Source organism: Triturus cristatus, chromosome 8 (genome assembly GCF_964204655.1).
Source record: "Triturus cristatus chromosome 8, aTriCri1.1, whole genome shotgun sequence".
Taxonomy (NCBI): Eukaryota; Metazoa; Chordata; class Amphibia; order Caudata; family Salamandridae; genus Triturus; species Triturus cristatus.
The window spans coordinates 1,120,601,329-1,120,623,984 of record NC_140591.1 but is presented as its reverse complement, the minus strand read 5'-3'; the positions used below and the strand labels follow the sequence as shown (position 1 = coordinate 1,120,623,984).

General features: G+C 46.6%; 1 protein-coding gene across 1 annotated transcript in view; it reads right to left on the bottom strand.

Moving 5' to 3' along the window:
- TMEM255B (transmembrane protein 255B) overlaps positions 1 to 22,656 on the bottom strand; it is a 670,912-nt gene that overhangs the window by 464,069 nt on the left and 184,187 nt on the right. The window contains exon 2 of the mRNA XM_085620508.1: positions 3,997 to 4,139. Coding sequence (XP_085476634.1) covers positions 3,997 to 4,139 — 143 coding nt within the window. The remainder of the gene's footprint in view (positions 1 to 3,996; positions 4,140 to 22,656) is intronic.

The following is a 22,656-nucleotide window of genomic DNA, read 5'->3' as shown; positions in this document are numbered from 1 at the left end:
ACTGACCCCTGAGCAGCAGCAAGATTGTCGCCATCTGTTGGTACAATTCCCTGATCTGTTCTCCTTATTCCCTGGTGTCACTCAGTGGTGTGTCCATGATGTGGACACTGGGGACAGCACTCCTGTGAGGCACAAGGCCTACAGGGTGACTGAAAAGGTCAGAGCATATATCAAGGAGGAGGTCTCCAAGATGTTTGCCTTAGGGGTGGTTGAGTCCTCTAGCAGTCCTTGGGCCAGCCCAGTGGTCTTGGTCCCAAAGGCTGCAGCGCCTGGTGCTTCACCAGAACTTCGGTTCTGTGTGGATTACCGAGGACTCAATTCGGTCACCAAGACTGACGCGCACCCCATCCCCAGAGCTGATGAGCTCATCGATCGGTTGGGGGCTGCCCGGTACCTTAGTACGTTTGATCTAACGTCGGGGTACTGGCAGATCGCCTTGACTGATGGGGCAAAAGAGAGGTCTGCATTCTCCACCCCAGATGGGCACTACCAGTTCCGTGTGATGCCCTTTGGGATGAAGAATGCCCCTGCCACATTCCAGAGGTTGGTTAACCAGGTATTGGCCGGGCTGGAAGATTTCAGCGCCGCCTACCTGGACGATATAGCAGTGTTCAGCGCCAGCTGGGAGGAACACTTGCGCCACCTCCAGGAAGTGTTGTTGGCCCTGCGCAGAGCAGGCCTCACAATCAAGGCTAGTAAGTGCCAGATTGGGCAGGGTTCAGTGGTGTACTTGGGGCACCAAGTAGGGAGTGGCAAGGTGGCCCCCCTGCAACCCAAGATAGATACCATCCTGGCTTGGGAACCGCCCAAAACCCAGACTCAGGTGAGAGCCTTCTTGGGTCTCACAGGTTACTACAGGAGGTTTGTCAAGGGGTATGGCAACATTGTGCACCCCTTGACCTCGCTGACTTCCAGGAAGCAGCCGAGACTTGTGATCTGGACTGACGCCTGTCAGAACGCCTTTGACACCCTGAAAACTGCAATGTGTACAGCACCGGTCCTCCAGGCACCCGACTTTTCAAAAGAATTCATTGTCCAGACAGACGCTTCAGAGCATGGTGTGGGGGCTGTTCTAGCACAGGTGAATGAGGAGGGCCGAGACTTACCTGTAGCCTTCATCAGCCGGAGGTTACTTCCCAGGGAACAAAGGTGGAGTGCGATAGAGCGTGAGGCATTTGCTGTGGTCTGGGCGCTGAAGAAGCTAAGACCCTACCTGTTTGGGACTCACTTCCGGGTTCAGACAGACCACAGGCCCCTCAGATGGTTAATGCAGATGAGGGGTGAGAACCCAAAACTGTTGAGGTGGTCCATTTCCCTACAGGGGATGAACTTTATGGTGGAACACCGCCCTGGTACAGATCACGCCAATGCTGATGGTCTGTCCAGATTTTTCCGCCTTAGTGATGAGGACTCCCTGGGTGAAGGGTAGTTCTCCCCACATTTCAGCTGGAGGGGACACGTGTTAGACCTGGCATCATTGGCATGAGTCTCTCCTCCATTTTTTTCTGTTTGCCTCCTCTGTTTACGATGTTTTTGCTGGATTATTGCTTTGGGCACTGTGCCACTGCTGATCAGTGCCACAGTGCAAGTGCTCCCTATGTTAAATTGTTACATTGATTGGTGTTACCATGATTGGCTTGGTTGACTTACTGTTCAGACCCTCGTCTAGTGCACTGCGTGTGCCAAGGGCGTGTAAGTTAACTGCTGCTGGTGGGCTTGCAGCACTGGTTGTGCCACCCACAGAAGCAGCGTGTAAAATGTGTCTCAGGCCTGCCACCGCAGCGCCTGCGTGCAGTCCCTGGCTGCCATGTCGACTTGGTAAGGAAACCTACTTACCAGTCTCTAAACCTTCACTTTGCCACATTTCAGACACCTCTATGGTAGGCCCTAGGGCAGGGTGCATTGTTGGTAAAAGGTAGGTCATGCCCTGATGTGTGTGGCATGACCTAATAGTGAATTACAGCCATTTTCGTTTTTCACTATTGAAGGGCTACCTGCCTCCAATAGGCCAGACTGGGCAGACTGATTATTAACTCCATTATAATCTATCTGACTCAGGGAGCATGGTAGCAAGTCGAGTTTAGTATCCCTGAACTCAGAATTTAATAACACACCCTTTAGGATGGATGGTTTTTAAATTCTATGTTTGAAAATAGCACTTTTAGAAAGTGGCTATTTTCTTGTCCAACTATCTACCGGTCTCTGCTGGTTTGGTGTGTGTGTCAGGGGCTGGGTGGCTCCAGAGGTCTGAATGAGTCAGTGTGGGGTGAATGGGGCGTTTACACATAGAGTGAGGGAAGAGTAGCCTGCCCTGCCTGACACAATACTGGCTCCGCCTCCTGCTGGGCGGCTGAGGACCCTGCCCTGCTCAGTGAATAGGCCAGGTGCCTCTGCCTGGCAACACCCACAACAAACCTGAGATGGTGGGAATTTCCCTGCTTGGACAAAGGGAACAAAGGAGAAATGGGGTATAAGAGAAGGACCCCTGAACCAAGAACTCAGATCACTTCTGACAAGGAAACCTGTACCAAGGACAAGAAGCCTGCTGATCTAAGGACTTGCCTCCCCTTTCTGCCAGAGTGCTGTTTTGCTGTGGAGGAACCTGAAAGCTGCTTCTTTATTTTTGCCAAGGAACAAGGAGAGAGGAACTTGGTGTGTACTCTCTGAACACTTGCTAGGAAATCTCCAAGGGCTGGAAGAGTGCCAGTCTCCTGCTGAAGTCACAGGGCCAAAGGACTTCACCATTTGCTGAATTGCTGGAAAGTGTTGTTTCCAGTACACAAGGGAAAATCTGCAGTCTCGACGCCGCCGACGCCGCCGAATCCAGCTCGACGTCGTGAGTAACGGCTCCAGTGTCCCGAGCCTTCGACGCCGGCCGCCGGGCCCGATCGACGCCAGCAGCAACGCCAGTGAGCAGTGGGTATCGGCCCCGGCTCCAAGTGACCCCGTCTCGACGCCGGTATCGACGCCAGTGAGGAGTGAGTATCGGCTCCACCTCCAAGCGACCCCGTCCCGACGCCGCTGCTGATCGCATCGACTCGACGCCCTTCTCGACGCCGTGAGCGCTGCTCCGGCCCGACATCCCTCGACGCCGCTGCGGATTGACCCGACTCCGAGGCACGATCGACGCCGACCTCGACATCTCGACGCCGTGGATCATCGTTTTCTTCGTTTCTCAAGGTACTGTACTTGTGGGGTCTGTTGCAACTCCAGGCTCGACGTAGCGCTCCTCGCGGTCGACGCCGAACCTTGGGAATCTTGTAGACTCGACGTCGTGTGACTCCTGTGGGGGTTACATTGTTGCCAAAGAACTGTGCTCAGAAGAATACTTTGCTAAAGAACTATTTGCCAAGAAGAAACCTTACTTGAACTATTACTTTTCCTTCCAAAGAGTATTTATTAAGACTGTGGTATATTTTTTTCGTTATTTGGTCTTGTGCTAAACCTTATATAAAAATCCTATTTTTATAATAACTTCTGTGTCGTGTCCATCTGTAGTGTATTCACTTTATTACTGTATGTGGTCATAAATGCTTAACACACTGCCTCTGAGATAAGCCTGTCTGCTCTGCCAAGCTACCAAGGGGGTAGCAGGGGTTATCTGAGTGTGTAATCCCCTTTCCCTGACTAGAGTTGGTTGGTCCCTATTTGTCAGAAGTGTATACCTCTGCCAACTAGAGACCGCCGGTTCTAACAGCCAGGATCCATAGTATTCCGGGTCACGTGACTTCAGGAATAAAAGGCCTCAATCCCTACAGTTGGGCCCAGTAGCTCCTGCTTGCCCCGTGACCCTCTGAATGTGGTACTGACACAAGGCTAGGCTTGTAACATAACAGGGCTTCTGAGTGCAACTTTCTCACTTGGAGCCTAGACTCGCTGAATTTAGTTAACAATGCTTAATTTGAAATTTTACCATCCTCTTAGACAACTTGGTGCACAACAACAGTCCTGATTCTGAAATTTAGTTAAGTTTAAATATATAGGTAAGGGACTCACAATGATGCCAGGATAGTAACCGCCCACCGTTACATTTGATGTTCTTGTGGTTGCTGCAAGGCCTATGGTCAGGATGAAGACAGACACGACCAGTAGGGAAATGGCGAACCAAAGAGAGGTCCTCTTTCTTTTGTTAAAATTTCCTGCAAGAAAACAGACAGACCAGTTGTTATGGCAAGCATTATGAAACCTGCATGCAAATTAACAGCTTCCCAAGACACTGGCCATAGTCCCCAATATACCCCTTGGTTTCTATCAATAATGCTCAAATGTGTCACAAAATACTTAAGTGCAAATGAGCAGCCATGCTAAGGCTCTGATTCTAAGGGTCAGATGTACAAACTTTTCTTTTTGCGAGTCTCTAATTGTGATTTTTTGCAACTCACAATTAGAGACTCACAAAATGAAATGTACTAATGTGTCTCAGACATATTAGTGATTCTCAAGTGGGTCGCAAGGGACCTGCCTCATCAATATTCATGAGGCAGGTCGCAATTTACGACCCATTGAGAATGGGAAATAACACAGGAATGGTGGCCTGCTGGGAACAGCAGACCACCATGTCTGTGTTTGCTTTTTAAATAAAGTTTTTCCTTAAAGGAAAACGGGATGCATTTAAAAGAAAGAAATTAAAAGTTTTCTTTACATTTTTTCAGGGCAGGCAGTGGTCCGTGGGACCATTGCCTGCTCTGAAAAAGTGATGGCACCCCATTCACACAGGGGAAGGGGTCCCTAGGGGACCCCTTCCAGTTTGCGAATGGCTTACCACCAACTTGAAGTTGGTGGTAACTGCACATGTTTTGCGACTGCATTCCCCGGCACAAAACATTCCTACATACCAGTGCAACTCGCTATTAGGAAGGGACGCCCTTCACACACTCCTTCCTAATAGCGACTCGCAAACCCTATTTTGCTAGTCAGTAATAGGTTACCGACTCGCAAAATATGGTTGATACATACCAAAAACCATTTTACCAGTCGCAAACTGCCCAGTAAAATGCTCTGTACATCTGGCTCAGAGTTCGGTAGTAAATCTTAATGCGCGACCAATTGCTGTTTCCATTGAGATCGAAGTTCCGAGATTTGCATCAAACACCACACCCCTGAGATTGTGCTCTGATACATTTCAGCAGGTGAAAATGTCAAATTCGCCACAGTAATATCAAGTCCACCTTTAATTCCTCATTTTCCAATGGAAAGCTTGTATCACAAAGTATTTACCCCACCTGGTAAATACCGCAATCTGTGGTATACGTCGTATCTACAGGGTGTGGTAAATACCAACCAACTCGATACCATGGCCTACATATATGAACTTCATGATTAAATCTATTTAAAATATGAATAATACTCAAACCACTGTAAAGACCATTGTCACATTTACCAGAGCTTTACTTCAAACGTGAAACGCATAGCACAAATGCATACCCGGGACTTCCCTGAGGTCATAGGATTTGTCATTCAGTATACTTATAATCCGTCAATAATCATTCCCATTGGTTTTAGGTTTCCTTGAAAGAAAAACAAAAGACATGGGGGCATATTTACGAGAAAAAGGCGGAGTGCTGAGCTGTGCCAAATTTGGCAGCGCCGTGCTACGACATTTTCAGAACGCAGGTATGTGCCGTACTCACAAGAATATGGTGCACCCCTGTGTTTTAACTAGGGCTAGCGCTAAATGTAGCTGCCTAGCACTAACGCAAGCACCCTTGCACCATAGTACAAGGGTACCTGCGCTGCAGGGAATGATTGTTTATGTGCAGGAAGGTGTCCTTTCCATGCACATAAACAATCATTAATGGCAATTTGTTACTTCTATGTGTGCTGCAGAATGCGGCATACATAGAAGTAGCAAATCATCATTAATAAATGACATGTGCAGAATGGGACACTTTCATGCACATATACAAGATTTTCTTTTTTGATAATCAACTTTATTGATTTTTGAAAAACATAAAAGAAAAAGGAAGCAACAGTACAGCACTTAAATCAGCATTCAGTGGCATGTCGAGTATGCCAATGACAATAATACACATACATGCATAACAATCTATGCACGTTACAAAAACAAACAGTCGAAGAGTGAAAAAACAAGCACGCAGACCCCATTATCCTAATTGGTTGATCCATTTGCCCCATATCTTTTGGTGTTTGGTTGGGCATTCCCTAGCCTCAAACAAGGGTTTCTCTTGGGCAGCGCACCAGTCTACCCCTCTACGCCACTTAGCTAGTTTGGGGGGGTTGGGTTGTGTCCATGCCCTGGAGATATCGCATTTAGTCACCATAATAGCCGTCCCCAGGAATAATTTATCTGCTCGGGACCCGTCTAGGCCATCCATAACTCCCAGGAGGAGGTGTAGGGGGTTGTGGGGTACCTGCCAATCCAGGATGTGTGTGAGTTCTGATTCTATTTTATCTCAGTATTTTGTAAGACGGGGACAAGACCAGGCATTGTGGTAAAAATCTGCTGATTGCTGTCCACAGCGGGCGCATGCAGACGAGTTGCGCAAGCCTGCTCTATGCAGGCGTTCCGGGTGTGATAGGCGGTATGGAGGTAGTATATTTGGATGAGGCAGAGTGCGGTGGAAGTGGTAAGGGTCTTAGGGGCCACATCAGTCATCGTCTTCCAGAGGGCCCAGCCATCCCTATATTCCTCCCTTCCCTAGGTTCCCCATCATAACTTGCGCCTCTAGTGGGATGAACTCACGGAGTGTGGTGCCTGTTGATAGGTGGGTATTGAGGGCGTGTCGCAGCTGAAGGTATTTATAAAATTGTGAGACCTGGAGCGTGAAGCGCCCCTGTAGGTTTTGGAAGGTTCGTATGTGGTCTTCCACCCACACATCGCCCAGTTGTGATATGCCAATGTGATCCCACTGTTTGAAGCTCTCTAGTTCAACCACCTCCTTCAACCATGTGCCCTGCCAAAGCGGTATTTGCTTGCTCAATTTGTTGTCCCATTGTGTGTGTCGCACGGCCGAGCGCCAAGGTAGGAGGACCGCCTGAGTTACTGATGGCAGCGCTCTGGGGATTGGGCACCCATACATAATGGCTAGGATCCGGGGGAGGTCTATGTCTCTTAGTTCGGTTCTGTAGGCCAGTGCGAAACACCCTCCTGTGAACCAATCATGGATGTAGAGCTGCTGGGTGGCTAGGTAGTATAGGTAAATGTCAGCCATGCCCATGCCTCCATCGAAGGACGGAATCCAACAACGGGCGAGGGCTATGCGTGGTCTCCCACCTCCCCACAGAAACTTAGGGGCCATGACGTCTATCTCTTTAAACCAGCTTTGTGGGAAGTGGAAGGGGGTGTTTTGAATGATGTATAGGATGCGGGGAAGGATCATCATCTTAAATAATGCCACCCTCCCGAGAGGGTTAGGCGGCAGCGTTTGCCAGCGCAGGAGATCCTCTTTGGCCTTCTTTACGAGCGGAGTAATGTTCAGCGCCCATTCCAAGTCAAGGAGCAGAGCGACCCATATGCCCAGATATTTAAATGACTGTGTCTGATAGGAATGTTTGACTGCCTATCAAAACATTCCCTAGATAGGTGGAGGGGTACCAGGGTCGATTTTGCTGGGTTGAGTCGAAGGCCAGAGATGCTCTCAAAGGCTTGTAAGTTGCGAAGACATCTAGGGCCTGAGCGGTCCGGTTCTGCCAAGAATAGCAGGACATTGTCCGTGTACAGGGCAATTTTATCTATGTGGTGACCCCCCCCCAGGTCCAGTTCTGAATCAAGGCGTCCGCTCAAATGAGGTACGCCAGGGGCTCCATCGCTAGCGTGAACAAGAGTGGGGAAAGGGGGCAGCCCTGTCTCGTGCCTCTATGGATCGGAAATGTCTCAGAGAGAGCCCTATTAACGAGTACTCTGGCTTTGGGGTTGGAGTAGAGGACTCAAATGATGTGTCAAAACTGCTGACCCATGCCCATCATTGTTAGTAGTTTATTAATATAGAGCCAAACAACTGTGTCCAAGGCCTTTTCAAAATCGACATGGAGGAGCACTAGGTAGGGGATGAGCGTGTGGCGGTTCGCGAGGGCTAGGTGGAGGCGTCGCAAACAGTGTCCAGTGCTGTGTGCAGGCATAAAGCCGCACTGGTCCTGGTGAATCAGTTTGCTAAGGAAGGGGCGAAGGCATTAAGCCAGGACCATGGCATACATTTTAAATTCGGTGTTGATCAGTGAGATCCTCCTATAGTCTGCACAAGCCGACAAGGGTGGTTGGGTCTGGGGAATGACCACAACGGTCGCAATATCTGTTTCAGATGAAAATGCTCCAACTTCTGCAACATGGTCGAATAAGGTGGAGAGATGAAGGATCAGCAGTTCCCGGTAAGTGACATAGTATTCCTGAGGAAATCCATCCGGACTCGGAGTTTCCCAGCATGTCCCAGCAGGGACATCACATAACTAATCTCTTCTGGGGTGAAGGGAAGGTCCAGAGTGGCTGCCTCCGAGTGAGTCAGGCAGGGAATACGAACTTTCCCCGAGCCTTCCAGCTTATGTGCTGAGTATAGGCGTGCATAGTAGTTAGCGAATGCCTGTGCAATCTCGGGCGATGTGAGGCGAGTGGCTCTGGAAGAGTCTTTGATTTCAGGGACAATTAGGTTGGCTAGTGGGTATGAGGCCAGTCTATGTAGCAGCTGCCCATTCTTGTCGCCCCAGCCATATACTGCCGCCGCAGTTCCTCTCCTATAGCCTTTGCAAACTCTTTACACTGTAAGAACCAGGCGTTTAATCGCCATATCGGTCGCCGCATATCCGGGGTTTCGCTGAGACACAGGAGCACTGCCGAATGGTCTGAGATACCTCAGGGGAGGATAGCCATGTCAGCCACTTTGTGGCAGTTGGGGGCAAGCATAAAAATCACGTCTATTCGCACGTGGTTATGATACGCCGCTGAGGTGTGTGTGCATTGGGGGGTTCGAAGGTTCCAGGTCCGCCAAACATCACGGATGCCCAAAGTAGCCGGCCATTCAATCAGCTTGTTTGCCTGTGTCACCCTAGCAGGGGAGGGTGTACCCGTAGTGTCTAGCGTGGGTTGCATGACTGCGTCAAAATCGCCTCCTAAAATCGTCTCTCCTAAAGGCAGGGTGGAGATAGCGTCTGTAAGGTTGGTGTTAGCATAGCAGGTGGGACGTATATGGATACGAGGTTAAGGGTCTTCCTCTCCAGTGTTCCAGAGAGAGTTACAAACCGCCCTTGTGGGTCTCTATGGATGTTGGTGGGGACAAAGGGAAGGGTTCCCCACAGCAGGATAGCCACCCCCCGTGAGCCTCTGTCAAAGCCTGAGGGCCACACCCTGTCAAATCCGTAACGTGCATGGAATGAACATTTGGTCCCCAGGAGGTGGGTCTTCTGAAGCAGGAGGACATCGGGGTAATGTCTTTGGGCATACTTCAGGACTGCTGTACGTTTGATGCGATCAAGCAACCCATTGGCATTCCAAGACATGACTCGAAGAGAGTTACCCCTAAGTTCTGCATGTGACATGTGGAGCGTGTAGTCTAAGGGAGTCATGGAACAGTAGCCTGCCAGGGGCCATTAGTGGGATGCAGGAGGGTGTGGTCCCTTTGCTCGAGCTGCAATGTGTGGGATGGCAGTGCATGTGTGGTAGTCCTGCGTTAAAGTGCTGTTAGTGATAGACAAAAAGAAGAACAGTGCAAAACAGAAAACCAAGCAGTGGGCAACGGTCCAAGTCCTCCCATCCCTACCTCCCCCCACCCTACACTTCTGGAACTGAAGCATCTGTCGCCCTACAAACTAGAAAAAGAACAGGCTAAACTAAAATGCTTAGCTTAGGAGTTGCGTGTTGGACCCCTCCTCTAGCGTCAGATGTGAGTGCAGCATCGGCAGATTTCTCTTAATTCTACAGTTCTGTGGGACCCAAGTCCCGGGAACCCAGAGAGTGAGGCCCTTCAGTTCCTTCATTACTGCTCTCTCATGGCTCGTCAAATCACTGGACTGTGGGAGAGGTCTGAGTCTGCGGTTACTGAGTCAAGAGTTATGGGGGGGGCTGTGCTCAATGGACAAGTTGTCCGTGGATCTGCTCCGTTGTCGGGGTAGGGAACCCGTGGGGCTGATGGTGGTTCTTGTTTCACGGGTGGCTGCGCCCGGTGATTTAGAGGCTTCTTTGCGGGCTCCACAGCCCCTGCATGATTGAGTATGCCTCCCGCACTGTTTGGGAGACAGAGGACGAGGGCTTGGGGCCCAGACGGTGAGGGTGGGGAGGCCGGATGAGTCCTAAGAGGCCGCTCCTCAGACAGCCAGGTCAACGCGGCCTGCGGGGAGTCAAAGAATTGTGCCTTGCCCTGAAACACCACACGAAGACGGGCTGGGAAGAAGAGTCTGTATTGGAGGTTGAGGGCATGTAACTTCTGCTTCACCTCCGTGTAGGAGCGCCGTTGAACCTGGACCTCTTTGGTGTAATCTGGAAACACCATTATGGTATGGTTTTGGAATTTCAGGGTGCGCAGAGTCCTTGCCTCCCTCAAGACAGCATCGCGGTCCTTGAAGTTAAGAATCCTGGCTATTATTGGACGATGTGGGGCCCCAGGTGGACAGAACATAAACAATAATTTAAGGCATTTTGCTCTTTCTATGTGTGCTGCAGAATGAAGCACATATAGAAAAAGAAAAAATTAGGAGAAATAAAAGTATTTCTCCTCGTTTCACCATTCTACTGCCTGCATTGCATGGCATTACATTTGGCGCTGCTCGAGATTTACACCTCCTTGTGAAACTGGGGCAGCATCAAAAGAATTGGGTGTTGAGGTGGATCGCCCACAGCAACGCCCATTGCAGGCCCCTTTCATGCTAAGTGATGCGTGTAAAGGGGCCTTATTTACAACGTGGCGTTAAGCCATAAAAAGTGGCTTAACGCCGCTCTGTAAATATGGAGAAGGGCATATCGCTACCAGAACATCACTAAAAGTGAGGTTCTAGGGGCAAAATCTCCATGTCAATATGCCCCATTATTCGGTTCCTCTAGTCCTGAGATATTCACCGACCTCATAACTGTTCCTTTTTTCCAAGATGGCGGATAAGTAAGTCTTTGAAACCTGTGACGGTTGAATGACTGAGATAACACGATTTACTTGTCACACAGATACTTTACGAGTGCGGGGGGTCTTTATCTTGTAAACAGCAGCTAGGCATTCATAGAAGAAGCTCTTGTCTGTCTTCACCCTGCCTGGCATCGCCGCCTAAAATTACAGCACCCAACTAAGCGGACCGAATGCACGCTCATTGATTGCCCACCAGCATTTCAATTCATGGGGCAGAACCAAGTCGGCCACGCGTGGCAGGAGAGATAGATCACAATCTAGGGAGCCTGTTGTTCTTACGCACGTTTCCCTGGTAGAGGGCGCCTGCTAGCAGTTAACTTTCCGTGGTGACATTTAATTTCAGAGGGGCGATAAAGAACAGGCGACCCCGTCGCTCGACGACGAGAGAAAAGAAAGTTTCATCTCCATTTAGCAGTGTTATGAGGTGATAAAAGCTTCTCTGCCAAAGGACAGACAAAGGAAAGATCGGCGACCTTGAACTGAAGCTAAAGATAATTCCAGCAATCATTGCTTTCTGAGGACTTTAAGAGGCAGAGGGGTGGCAGTGGGCTTGTAAAGTGGCATCGCTTTTCACCCAAGTGTACATTTTGCATTCTCATTTGCTGTGTTTATTATGCATGTGTGCCGAGGACAAACCTGGGCAAACTCAGCCAAGAGTTTATAAAACTACTGGGGTTAATTTGTGAGTCATCTTTAAGCATCAAGCAAAATATTAGGTAGATGTGCGATTGTGCTTTGGGTCTTTTTTGCAGCATTCGGTAATGTTTTGCAGGACGAAAAATAAATTAAAATGAGTGTTCGCTGACCTACCTTTAATCAGAAACCCCACAATGACAAAGTAACCAGAATCAGGCAGATAGAATGTGCCTGAAACCCTAAAAGCAAGAACAAATATTTCCATCTTTGAAATCTCTTCAAGGACTTCCATGACCGCAAAGGATTCATATCCAATACATTGGCCCAGATTTATTCATGCAACGCAAGCCCTTAACTGGGATTTACCAAGGCACAGAAACAGAATGCCACCTTGCGTGGGTCTGCATGGTTCAATAAATATAGAGTAACGCAAGGCAGAGCCAGGGGCGTGTCACAGGCCCTGGCATCCACCACGGCGCGTGGGGGGGGGGGCACTGAGCTGCAGGGGGCCCCCTCACCACAGTACTCCGACCTGAGCGCTCCGGATTAAATCCCTCTTTGTACATTGCAAGGGGGCCGCTTAAACTTTCGGTACGCCACTGGGCAGGGCATATCGCTGCCTTGCACAGCCGCAGGCACTGTAAGAAAGAGCGATGGGGCCAGGTGTGGGGGGTTTCGAGAGACGACCACGAGGGAAAATTAATTATTTATTTATTTTCCCCTCTTGGTCGTCTCTCAAAATAAATCCCCACCCGCCCCCACCGCTCTTACCTGCAGCGCCCGCGGCTGGCCTTGCATTACCCTGCATTAGGGAGGGTTTGCAGAGATGGAGTATAGTCATTCCAATGCATCCATCCATCAATTTTGACACAATCCCAGACTGACTAAGGGCCATAAAGCTGGGATTGCGTCAAAATGATGTGCCTCCCAGACCCAGGCATAACGAGGAGAAATATATTTTTTTCTCAACATTACTTCTTCTTTTCTTTTCCATAAAAAGAGGAATATACCTTTGCAGATTGTTTTTGTGAAAGACTGTATCCTTTCCTCTACAAAAACAATCCTGCTCGTAATGCAGGCGTAAGGGTGCCTGTGTTGGCGCTAGGCAACACACAGTGCACCAGTGTAAGGAGCCTGCAGAAATGTGTCATATCTTTGTAAATATGGTGCATTTCTGCTCTCTCCCTGTCACACAATACAGCCCAGCATGTCTCCTTGCTGCGTTTGTTTGTGTGACTGTTTAGTAACACCGTGCCTATGTATCATTCACAAGGTCTTCATAAAAACACACCTCATCTACCTGCAACATCTGGCCACACACTACTGATTTATGAAAAAACCTTAGAGTCATCAGTGTCTTCCGACTTTGTCAAGGTAAGTCCAGGTGATTAAATAAAACCTGGAAGTTCCCTGAAAACAATTTATCCCCCACTCATAGGGAAGGAAATTAGATTTTACCTTAAGAGGTCAGTCAAACTTTCTTAAGTTCAGGAAAGTCCACCCCAACGTCACTTTTTACAAGTCCTTCAGAACATCACTCTGAGCACCGATGTTCTCTTGTACTTTCATAGCTGATTGGAATTCCTGGACTAGATTGAACCTAAAGATGTACTTCCGAGTATCTAGTGTTCAGAAGTGGCAACAAGGCAACATATCAGTGCAACGCAAAATGCTTCAAACAAACAAATATATAAATAAAGAAGGTAACGATTTAATATGATACGAGTCCTAGCTACTCCCCACAAGTATATTGCAATAATCATTTCTACATAGCAAGGCCAACACAGTGGAGTTGCAAGCACCAGTTTAAATATGAAACCTGGAAAAAGCCCATTACTTTAACCATACATTAGGGGAAGGTAGCAAAAGACAGCATTGGCACGCCTCAAAAATGAGGTTCACGGGTTTTATCATCCACTGATATAGTGTTTTTCTATAAAATGTGGCTACTAACACACTGCTCTTTTCATATTTGCCAATCCTAAATAAGAATCATTTATAAGCCGCCTTTGCTTTAGCTTTACCTTTTGATCTGAGTGGTTTTACCACTTTAAAGCCTTTTTCATGGCTTGAAATGTTTATAGTGAAGGAATCTCTAGGAGCAGGTTGATTACTTTGTGCATCAGTCAACATGTTGGGATGGACTGAAAGCAATTGGTGCTGGGTGAGTGGGTGCTTTGAGGATGTGTATGGTGTTTGGGGAGTGGCCTTTCGGCATCTTGGGTTAAATTTCCCAGTCTGATGTTTGCATGTCTTGATAGCAGGATAGACAAGGATGGTATTTGTACCGTGCAAACTTGAAACTCCGCTATGCCCTCTAGAATGGATCTTTTCCACATACTGAGGCTGAAACCACAAATTCAGTAACATTTTAATGACAGTAAAGCTTCCTCACGGTAACGAAACAGAGGACCTAGGGGCATATGTATCAAGCCCTTTTCCTGTTCGCAAACGGGCCGATTTTCAGAATCGGCCAGTTTGCGAACAGGAAAAGGCCTTTTGGGATGTATCATCCCAAAAGGGCATCGCAAATGAGAGAATCTCAAAATTTGCGATTCTCTATTTTGCGATTGATTTGCGATTCCTTAAATGCAATGTATGAAGCACAGAAAAAGTGCAATTTGGCCATAAGGAATCGCAAATTACCACCAACTTCCAGTCGGTGTTAATTTACGATTTCTTTGAAAAATGCACTTTTTTGCATTTTTCAAAGTGCCATGTGAAGCATATACATGCCCTTAGGGCATGTAAGTGCGCCACATGTGCACACATACATATTTCAGGGGTGCAACAGGGTGTCCTTTTGACACCCTGGCCCCCTTGAAATTGCATTCTCATTTTGCGATTCTCAAATTGCGAATCGCAAATTGAGAATGTCTTCCCATTCATTCCTATGGGCCTCCCAGCCCATAGGAATGAATGGGAAAGTATTCCTTAATTGCGATTAGCAATTTGCTAATCCCAATTAAGGAATGCCAAGGAATCGCACATCATTTGTGAATTTTATATTACATCCCGTTTTGCGATTCTCAAATTGCGATTCCCTAAAAATCGCTATATCCGAATCGCAATAACGGTATTTAGTACATATGCCCCCTAAGAGGCTTATTTACAAGCCCCTTGCGCTGCCGGTACGTCACTTTTTCCCATATTAAAAGTGATGTACCAGTAACGCAAGGGGCTTGTAAATAAGCCCCTAAGTTTACAAACCATGAAGGGTAATTAGCATATTAATAAATTTACAATCCCCAATTAATTAATTAAGCATAAATCAGTATTCAGCTGAGTACAACATGTATGAATAGAATCCAAGTAATTCAAATCAGCAAAAGCAAGTAAACATAATTAAAGATAACATATACCAAAATAATCCATAAAATTAATTACATTTTAGTTTTTAGTGTTTTTTACTGCATGTTGCTGTTTTATAAACTGTTTTTTGAAGAGCTTTTATGGTCGTATATTCGACCGAATAAATATTTTTTTGATTGATTGAACTTATGCAAAATAAGGCAAACTCTCCTTCCCATAAAGGGAAATTCCCTAATGCTAAGCTATTAGGTTGTGGGTAAGTTGGGACATTTCAGAAGCAGCAGTTGTCAGCGAATGTAACATTCAAAAAGGAACCAAATGAAGGTTCCAAACAACACGAGGAAAATTGCACTTGCTCTAGTATGTAAGCCTAGGAGCACAACTATAAGAAGCATTTGATCCCAAGGGAGGAAAAAGAGCACGCGCCTGCAAAGGTGGACTGAGTCAAATGTTCTAACTAATAAGCTTCACAAAATTAAAACAGGAGATTTCCTCCAAGTGATACATTCTACAGGTTCCCACCGAGTAGGAACCAATCAAAAACCAGTGGTCTCTCTGTATATGGTGTCGGCCTCCTTTTCATGGCTAATACAATGCCAGCTTCTTCCCTCAGCGCGGCCCTCATGATATCACACAAAGGAGTATTCACCTCCTCTGCCTCCCACACCATGCAGGTGCTGAGCAATATTGTTTAGCAAATTATTCACAAAAAACATGACCTTCCCACAGCAAGCTAACAGAAATAATTTCTAGAAAAAGCTTGGTAACTCTGGTACCTGAAGGAAAAGAGTCATGCAGAACGAGCTGAAATGCAATGTTTACTTTAAAACATTTATTAAGGTACCTAGGCCCATTCTGTTAGAATCCTTGATGCTCCATAAGTCCTACACAGGTCCTATATGGTGCATGGGCACAGACAATGCAGCAGACTGAGTGGGAGACGAAGTTGGGCCCAAACGAAGTCCAGGAAAGTACAGAGTGTCCGGACGGTCGAAGTTCAGTGGTTTCTGGTTCAGAATCTTGTCAACATTGAATCTAGGGTCCTACAGACAGGTAAGCCCTCAAGTACCCATGGGTGAGGGTTGGACAGAGTCAGGGGAAATGGGGAGGTTACTCCCCTGTCCTTTGTCCAGTTTCCTGCCAGAGCGGGAGCCACCGGCTCCAAGGACTGGTTTGAACTAGACTATTGTATTGTATTGTATTTGCATTTAAATAGCGCTTACTACCCCTGATGAGGCGTCAAAGTACTTTTACGGCGAGTAGCACGCTACTCCGTAACCCTTTAAAGGATTTGTGTTGAATTAATATAGTGAAATATGAAAGTAATTTGAGTGGTGGATCTGTTAGTCACTTATTTGGATTGAGAAGGGTTAGCAGAGGGATATAAGAGGAACAACGGTTTGCATATATATATATAGCACTTGTTATCCCTGATGGGTGTTGAAGCACTTTTTCGGCGAGTAGCACGCTACTCTGGAACCCATAAAGGAATAGTGGTGAATTAGTATAGTCAAATATGGAAGTAATTTGAGTGGTGGATATTAGTCAGTTATTTGGATTGAGAAGGATAGCGGAGGGATAGAAGAGGGGAAAAAAGGTTTGCATTTATATAGCGCTTGTTACCCCTGATGGGGCGTTGAAGCATTTTTTTCGGCGAGTAGCACGCTACTCCGTAACCCTTTAAAGGATTTGTGTTGAATTAGTATAGTGAAATATGAAAGTAATTTGAGTGGTGGATATGTTAGTCACTTATTTGGATTGAGAATGATAGCGGAGGGATAGAATAGGGAAAAAAGGTTTGCATTTATATAGTGCTTCCTACCCCTAATGAGGTGCTGAAGCGCTTTTTTCAGAGAGTATCACGCTACTCCGTAACCCATTGAAGGATTTGTGTTGAATTAGTATAGTGAAATAAGAAAGTAATTTGAGTGGTGGATATTAGTCAGTTATTTGGATTGAGAAGGATAGCGAAGGGATAGAAGAGGGGAAAAAGGTTTGCATTTATATAGCGCTTGTTTCCCTTGATGGGGCGTTGAAGCACTTTTTCGGCGAGTAGCACGCTACTCCGGAACCGATAAAGGATTAGTGGTGAATTAGTATAGTGAAATATGAAAGTAATTTGAGTGGTGGATAATAGTTATTTGGATTGAGAATGATAGCGGAGGGATAGAATAGGGAAAAATGGTTTGAATTTATATAGTGCTTGCTTCTCCTAATGAGGTGTTGAAGCGCTTTTTATGGCGAGTAGCACACTACTCTGGAACCCATAAAGGATTAGTTTTGAATTAGTATAGTGAAATATTAAATTTGAGAAGTGGACATGTTAGTCTGTTATTTTTGATTGAAAATGATAGTGGAGGGATAGAAGAGTGACGGATTTAGGCTTTTTTTTTGGAGGTCATAGCAGTAGTGGGAGGCTTTGGATGAGTAAAAAGGGATGTGGAGGAAGGGTCAGAGGGAAGAGTTTAGAAAGGCTTGTTTTGGGGGAACAGTATAGTAAAAGAGGTGCCAGATGGTTCAAGGAGGGGTAGAGTAGGGGGGAGTCTAGAAAGGGTTATTTTCGGGTTCATAGTAGTGGTATGGGGTTTGGGATGAATGAGAGAGTGGATGTAGAGGATATATTGATAGAGGTATAGGGTGAGAAATAGAGTAGTGCATTGTAGAGAGTAGTAGAGTGAAGTTTGAGATGAGTCAGAGAGTTGAGGTAGAATATATATTGAATGAGGTATAGGGTGAGAAATAAGGTAGTGCATTGGGTATGCTGAATTAGAAGAAAGTAATACTTATATAGATCCATAAGTACATGGAAGGTTTAACGATTCATAAAGGAAGTATATGTAGGTTAAAGATATTGATAGAGGTATACGGTGAGAAATAGGGTAGTGCATTGAATATGCTTTTTTTGGACAAAAGTAATAAATGTATAGATTCAAGTACATAGAAGGTATTTAAATGCATAAAGGAAGTAAGTATATGTAGATTAATGATGCATTCGATAAAGTCTGATTTTCAAGTGTTGTATTTTTTTTTTTAAACAATTATTCTACATGTTTATACAAAGCAATACATATATAGGTACATATCTATAGTATAAATAAATGCTTATATACAGATATACATGCTGTATATTTCTGTTTGCATATGGTGCTTATGTGGGGAAGAGCCAATTCTTAAGTAGTTTTCTGAAGATAAGGTAGTTGTTGGTGGATCTTATGTTGGGGGTAGAGTTCCATATTTTGGCTGCTTGAACTGAGAAGGATGTGCCACCCATGTGTTTTTTTTTGTATCTTGGGATTTTGAGGCGAGGTCCCACTCTAGAGCGGAGGTTTCTATGATGAATGTGTTTGGTGAGTTTATTCCTGATGAAGAGCGGTCCCATTCCATGTATCGCTTTGTGGGTGAAACAAAACAGGTTGAACGTGGATCTTCTGGCAACTGGTAAGCAATGCAGGCCTTTCAAGGCAGGGGAGATGTGGTCTCACGAAGTGAGTCAAGCACTGATCTAAACGGCTAGCTCTCTCCGCAACGAACAGACTATGCACAGGGATACCAAATGTGCCCCTCATTCAGACTTTCAGTCGCTTACAAGCGCACCCACCAAGCCCTAATACACTAAATCCTGTCTGGGAGGGCAGAAATGTGTCTCTGGTCGGCAGCAACCATTTTGTGCTGTCCGGGACTAGAAGGCTGGTACCGGGAACACCAGGGATCCCATAAAGCTCGCTTCTGAGGGGTGGAATCATACCTCCCACACCGGTTACCATTGTCGGGGTATGATTCCAACATGTTTGACACCAAACACGTTAGGGTTTGTTTCCGCCATTTTAAAGTTGGTCATCACATGGTCACATAATGCCACTCTATATGTCGTAGATGGCTGCTTCTCTGACAACCCGGGAGAATGGACTCCGTAGGCCGCAGGGGTGTCCTGTTCATACAGTGGCACCCTCTCACTTAGAACCAAGCACTCTATCTTCATGATTGTTAAGGTCCGCTAACGGGGTGACTTATAGGTTTTAAGTGCAGTGACCCTTAGATATAGTAAACCTATATCTTAAGTAAGTGGTACATGCACCAACTCACACAGGCTGCAATGGCAGGCCTGTAGTTCCATTTTGCATGGCCTCTCATGGGTGGCATAATACATGCTTCAGCCCATGGGAGGCCTCTGTGGTACCTATGCCCTGGGTACATGTGTACCATATACTGGGGACTGACAAGGGTACCCCAGTATCCAATCTGGAGTGTACCTAAGTACATAACACAACAGTTTAGGGAGAAAGCAGATAGACTGGGGTCCTGATTAGCAGGATCCCAGTCAGACGAGTCAAAAACAGTATTACATTCAGCAAAAAAGTGTGGGTAACCATAATAAGCAGATCCTACTTTCCTACACAACCCCCCCCCTTAAACTAAAAGAGATGCGACTAACCTTGCCCAGTTGAGTCTTCATTTTCTAAGTGGAAATATCTGGAGAGTCCATCTGCATTGGCATGGTTACTCCCAGGTCCATGTTCCACTGTATAGTCCATCTCCTGTAGGGAAATGGACTACCTCAAAAGTTTGAGGTCTTCACCCTTCATCTGTTTTAGCCATAGGAGGGGCTTATGGTTTGTCTGAACAATGAAGTGAGTGCCAAACAGGTATGGCCTCAGCTTCTTCAGGGCCCAGACCACGGCAAAGGCTTTCCTCTCAATAGCTAACCAACGTTTCTCTCTGGGGGTCAACTGTCTGCTGATAAAAGCTACTGGTTGATTCTGACCCTCTGCATTAAGTTGTGACCACACAGCCCCTACCCCCCACTCAGATGCATCTGAACAATAAATTGCTTGGAGTAGTCAGGACTCTGCAGAATGGGTGCAGTGCACATGGCTTGCTTGAGATCATCAAATGCCGTCTGACAGCTAACTGTCCACTGAACTTTCTTGGGCATTCTCTTGGAGGTGAGATCATTCAAGGGAGTTACTATAGACTCATATCCTTTCACAAATCTTCTGTAATACCCAGTCAAGCCAAATAAAACTCTGGCCTGAGTCTGGGTAGTGGGAGCAACCCAGTCCATTATGGTCTGGACTTTGCTCTGTAGTGGTTGAACTTGGCATCCACCCACAAGGTGGCCGAGGTACACAACCTTGCACTGCCCTATCTGGCACTTAGTAGCCTTGATAGTAAGGCCTGCCTTCTGCAGAGCCTCCAAAACATTCTTCAGGTGGACCAGGTAATCCTCCCAGGTGGAGCTAAAGACAGCTATATCATCAAGATATGCTGCTCTATAGGCTTCCAGACCTGTAAGGACTTTGTTCAGCAGCCATTTGAATGTGACAGGTGCATTCTTCAAACCAAAGGGAATCACAATACATTGATAATGCCCACTAGGGGTTGAAAATGCTGTTTTTGGTTTGGCATCCTCAGCTAGTCTGATTTGTCAATAGCCAGCAGTGAGGTCAAATGTGCTTAGGAATTTGGCTGAGGCCACAATATCAATAAACTCATCTGCCCTAGGAATTGGATGAGCATCAGTCCTAGTGACTGCATTGAGCCTCCTGTAGTCCACACACAACCTAATCTCGTTCTTACTACCCTGGGTGTGAGGTTTGGGTACCAGGACCACCGGACTAGTCCAAGGGCTATATGAGGGTTCAATCACTCCCAAATCCAGCATCTTTTTGACCTCTGTCCTCATGCAATCTCTGACATGGTCACGCGGCCTGTAAATCTTATTTTTAACAGGTTGACTCTCACCTGTGTCCACCTCATGGGTACACCAGGTGGTTTGACTAGGAGTCAGAGAGAACATATGCCTGTATTGATTGAGGACCTTCCTGCAGTCAATCTGCTGTTGGTCAGTGAGGCTGCCTGCCAAAGCTACACCATCAACTGACCCATCATCGGGGTTCTGAGAGAGGAGATCAGGGAGAGGGTCACACTCTTCTTTCTGTCCCTCATCAGCCCTGTCCACCAAAGGTTTGAGCCTGTTCACATGGAACACTTTGTGAGGGCTCCTAGGAGTGCCAATGTCCACCAGGTAGGTGACCTCACCTTTTTGCTCAATTATGGTATGAGGTCCACTCCACTTATCTTGGATAGCTGATGGGGCCACAGGCTCCAACACCCACACCTTCTGCCCTGGCAGGTAAACTTTCAGAACAGTCTTTTGGTCATGCCAAGCTTTTTGCAATTCTTGACTTGCCTAAAGATTGTTGCTGGCCTCCTTCATGTACCCAGCCATCCTGGAGCAGAGACCAAGTACATAGTCCACAATGCCTTGTTTGGGAGGTTTGAGAGGCAACTCTCATCCCTCCTTCATTAAACATAGGGGACCCCTAACAGGATGCCCAAACAGAAGTTCAAAAGGGCTGTAGCCAACCCCCTTCTGTGGGACCTCTCAGTAGGCAAAGAGAAGGCAGGGCAACAGAACATCCCATTGTTGCCTAAGCTTTTCTGGGAGGCCCATGATCATGCCCTTTGTTGAATCTTTCAACTAACCCATTGCATTGTGGGTGATAGGGTGTGGTGAACTTGTAGTTCACTCCACCCTCCTTCCACATTGCAGTAATATAACTTGACATGAAGTTTGTACCTCTGTCAGTTAAGACCTCCTTAGGGAAGCCCACCCTGGAAAAAATCCCCAAGAGGGCCCTTGTCAGAAAGTACCTTAATTTCCACGGAAGCAGAACGGACGACAAATCCCAATGCCCCTGCACCAGTACAGTCACCAGTCACTGAGTAACGGCACTAGCACGGGGAAAAGGGGAAGTGGGAAAAGAAGAGACTGCCTCAGGATGGTGCAACTGCCTTCTCTTTACAGAATCGTCTCAGGAAAGTTTTCAATCCTCCACTGGCAACCCCTGGCGAGGAACACCTAATGCACAGATGTGAACAAAGGTTATAACAACATCCTACTCTACTCCTTTTCTAATGACATTAATTATCATAACTAACTCCTACCTAGTACTCCTGTAGGCTTGCTTCTCTTCTGAATATGGTTAATACTTTGCTAACCTTCAAGATAATTACCAGTCTTAGTCAATAATTTTCGAATTGATAACTCAGTTTTCACTCTTCCAAAATGGTGCACGATATATACTGTTGTAGCATGGGAAAGTCTCTTGAATTTCTGTAGCGCTGATAGTCAGAAGCTGTTTCTTGCTTTACCTCACTTAAGCATTGAAAATTCCGCTTCTCCAGTAGGCAATGGATAAACGTGCAAAAGGAACAGGGAAAGGGAAAGAAGGGCGGAAAGGAAAAGGAAAGATCGCCAAAGGAAGGAAAGGATAATTGGTCCAAAGCGCTAGCACTCTCTTACTGACTCGAGTTGGTGTTGTAGACTTGGCATCTGGAACTCCACAGGAAAGTTCTTACCGCGACCTCACAGGAAGACTGCTACCAACTTGTGCTGAGAGATTGAACTTAGCGGCTGCCTGGAAAGCCGCTGCAGACTTGTGTCGGCTTTGGGTACCGAAACCGCTCAGACAAGCCACTGACGTCTAGCGGTAAATTCAGCTCTGTGACTAACACTGCAATATCTCTCTAGAAAACAAAGAGAGAACAGCCGGAAAGGGAAAGAACCCTTCTAGGGTGCAGAAAGTCCGCCTCTCACTCGATTAAGGGGAGAGGGCAAAAAACGAAACTCCGTACAGAAAATCTC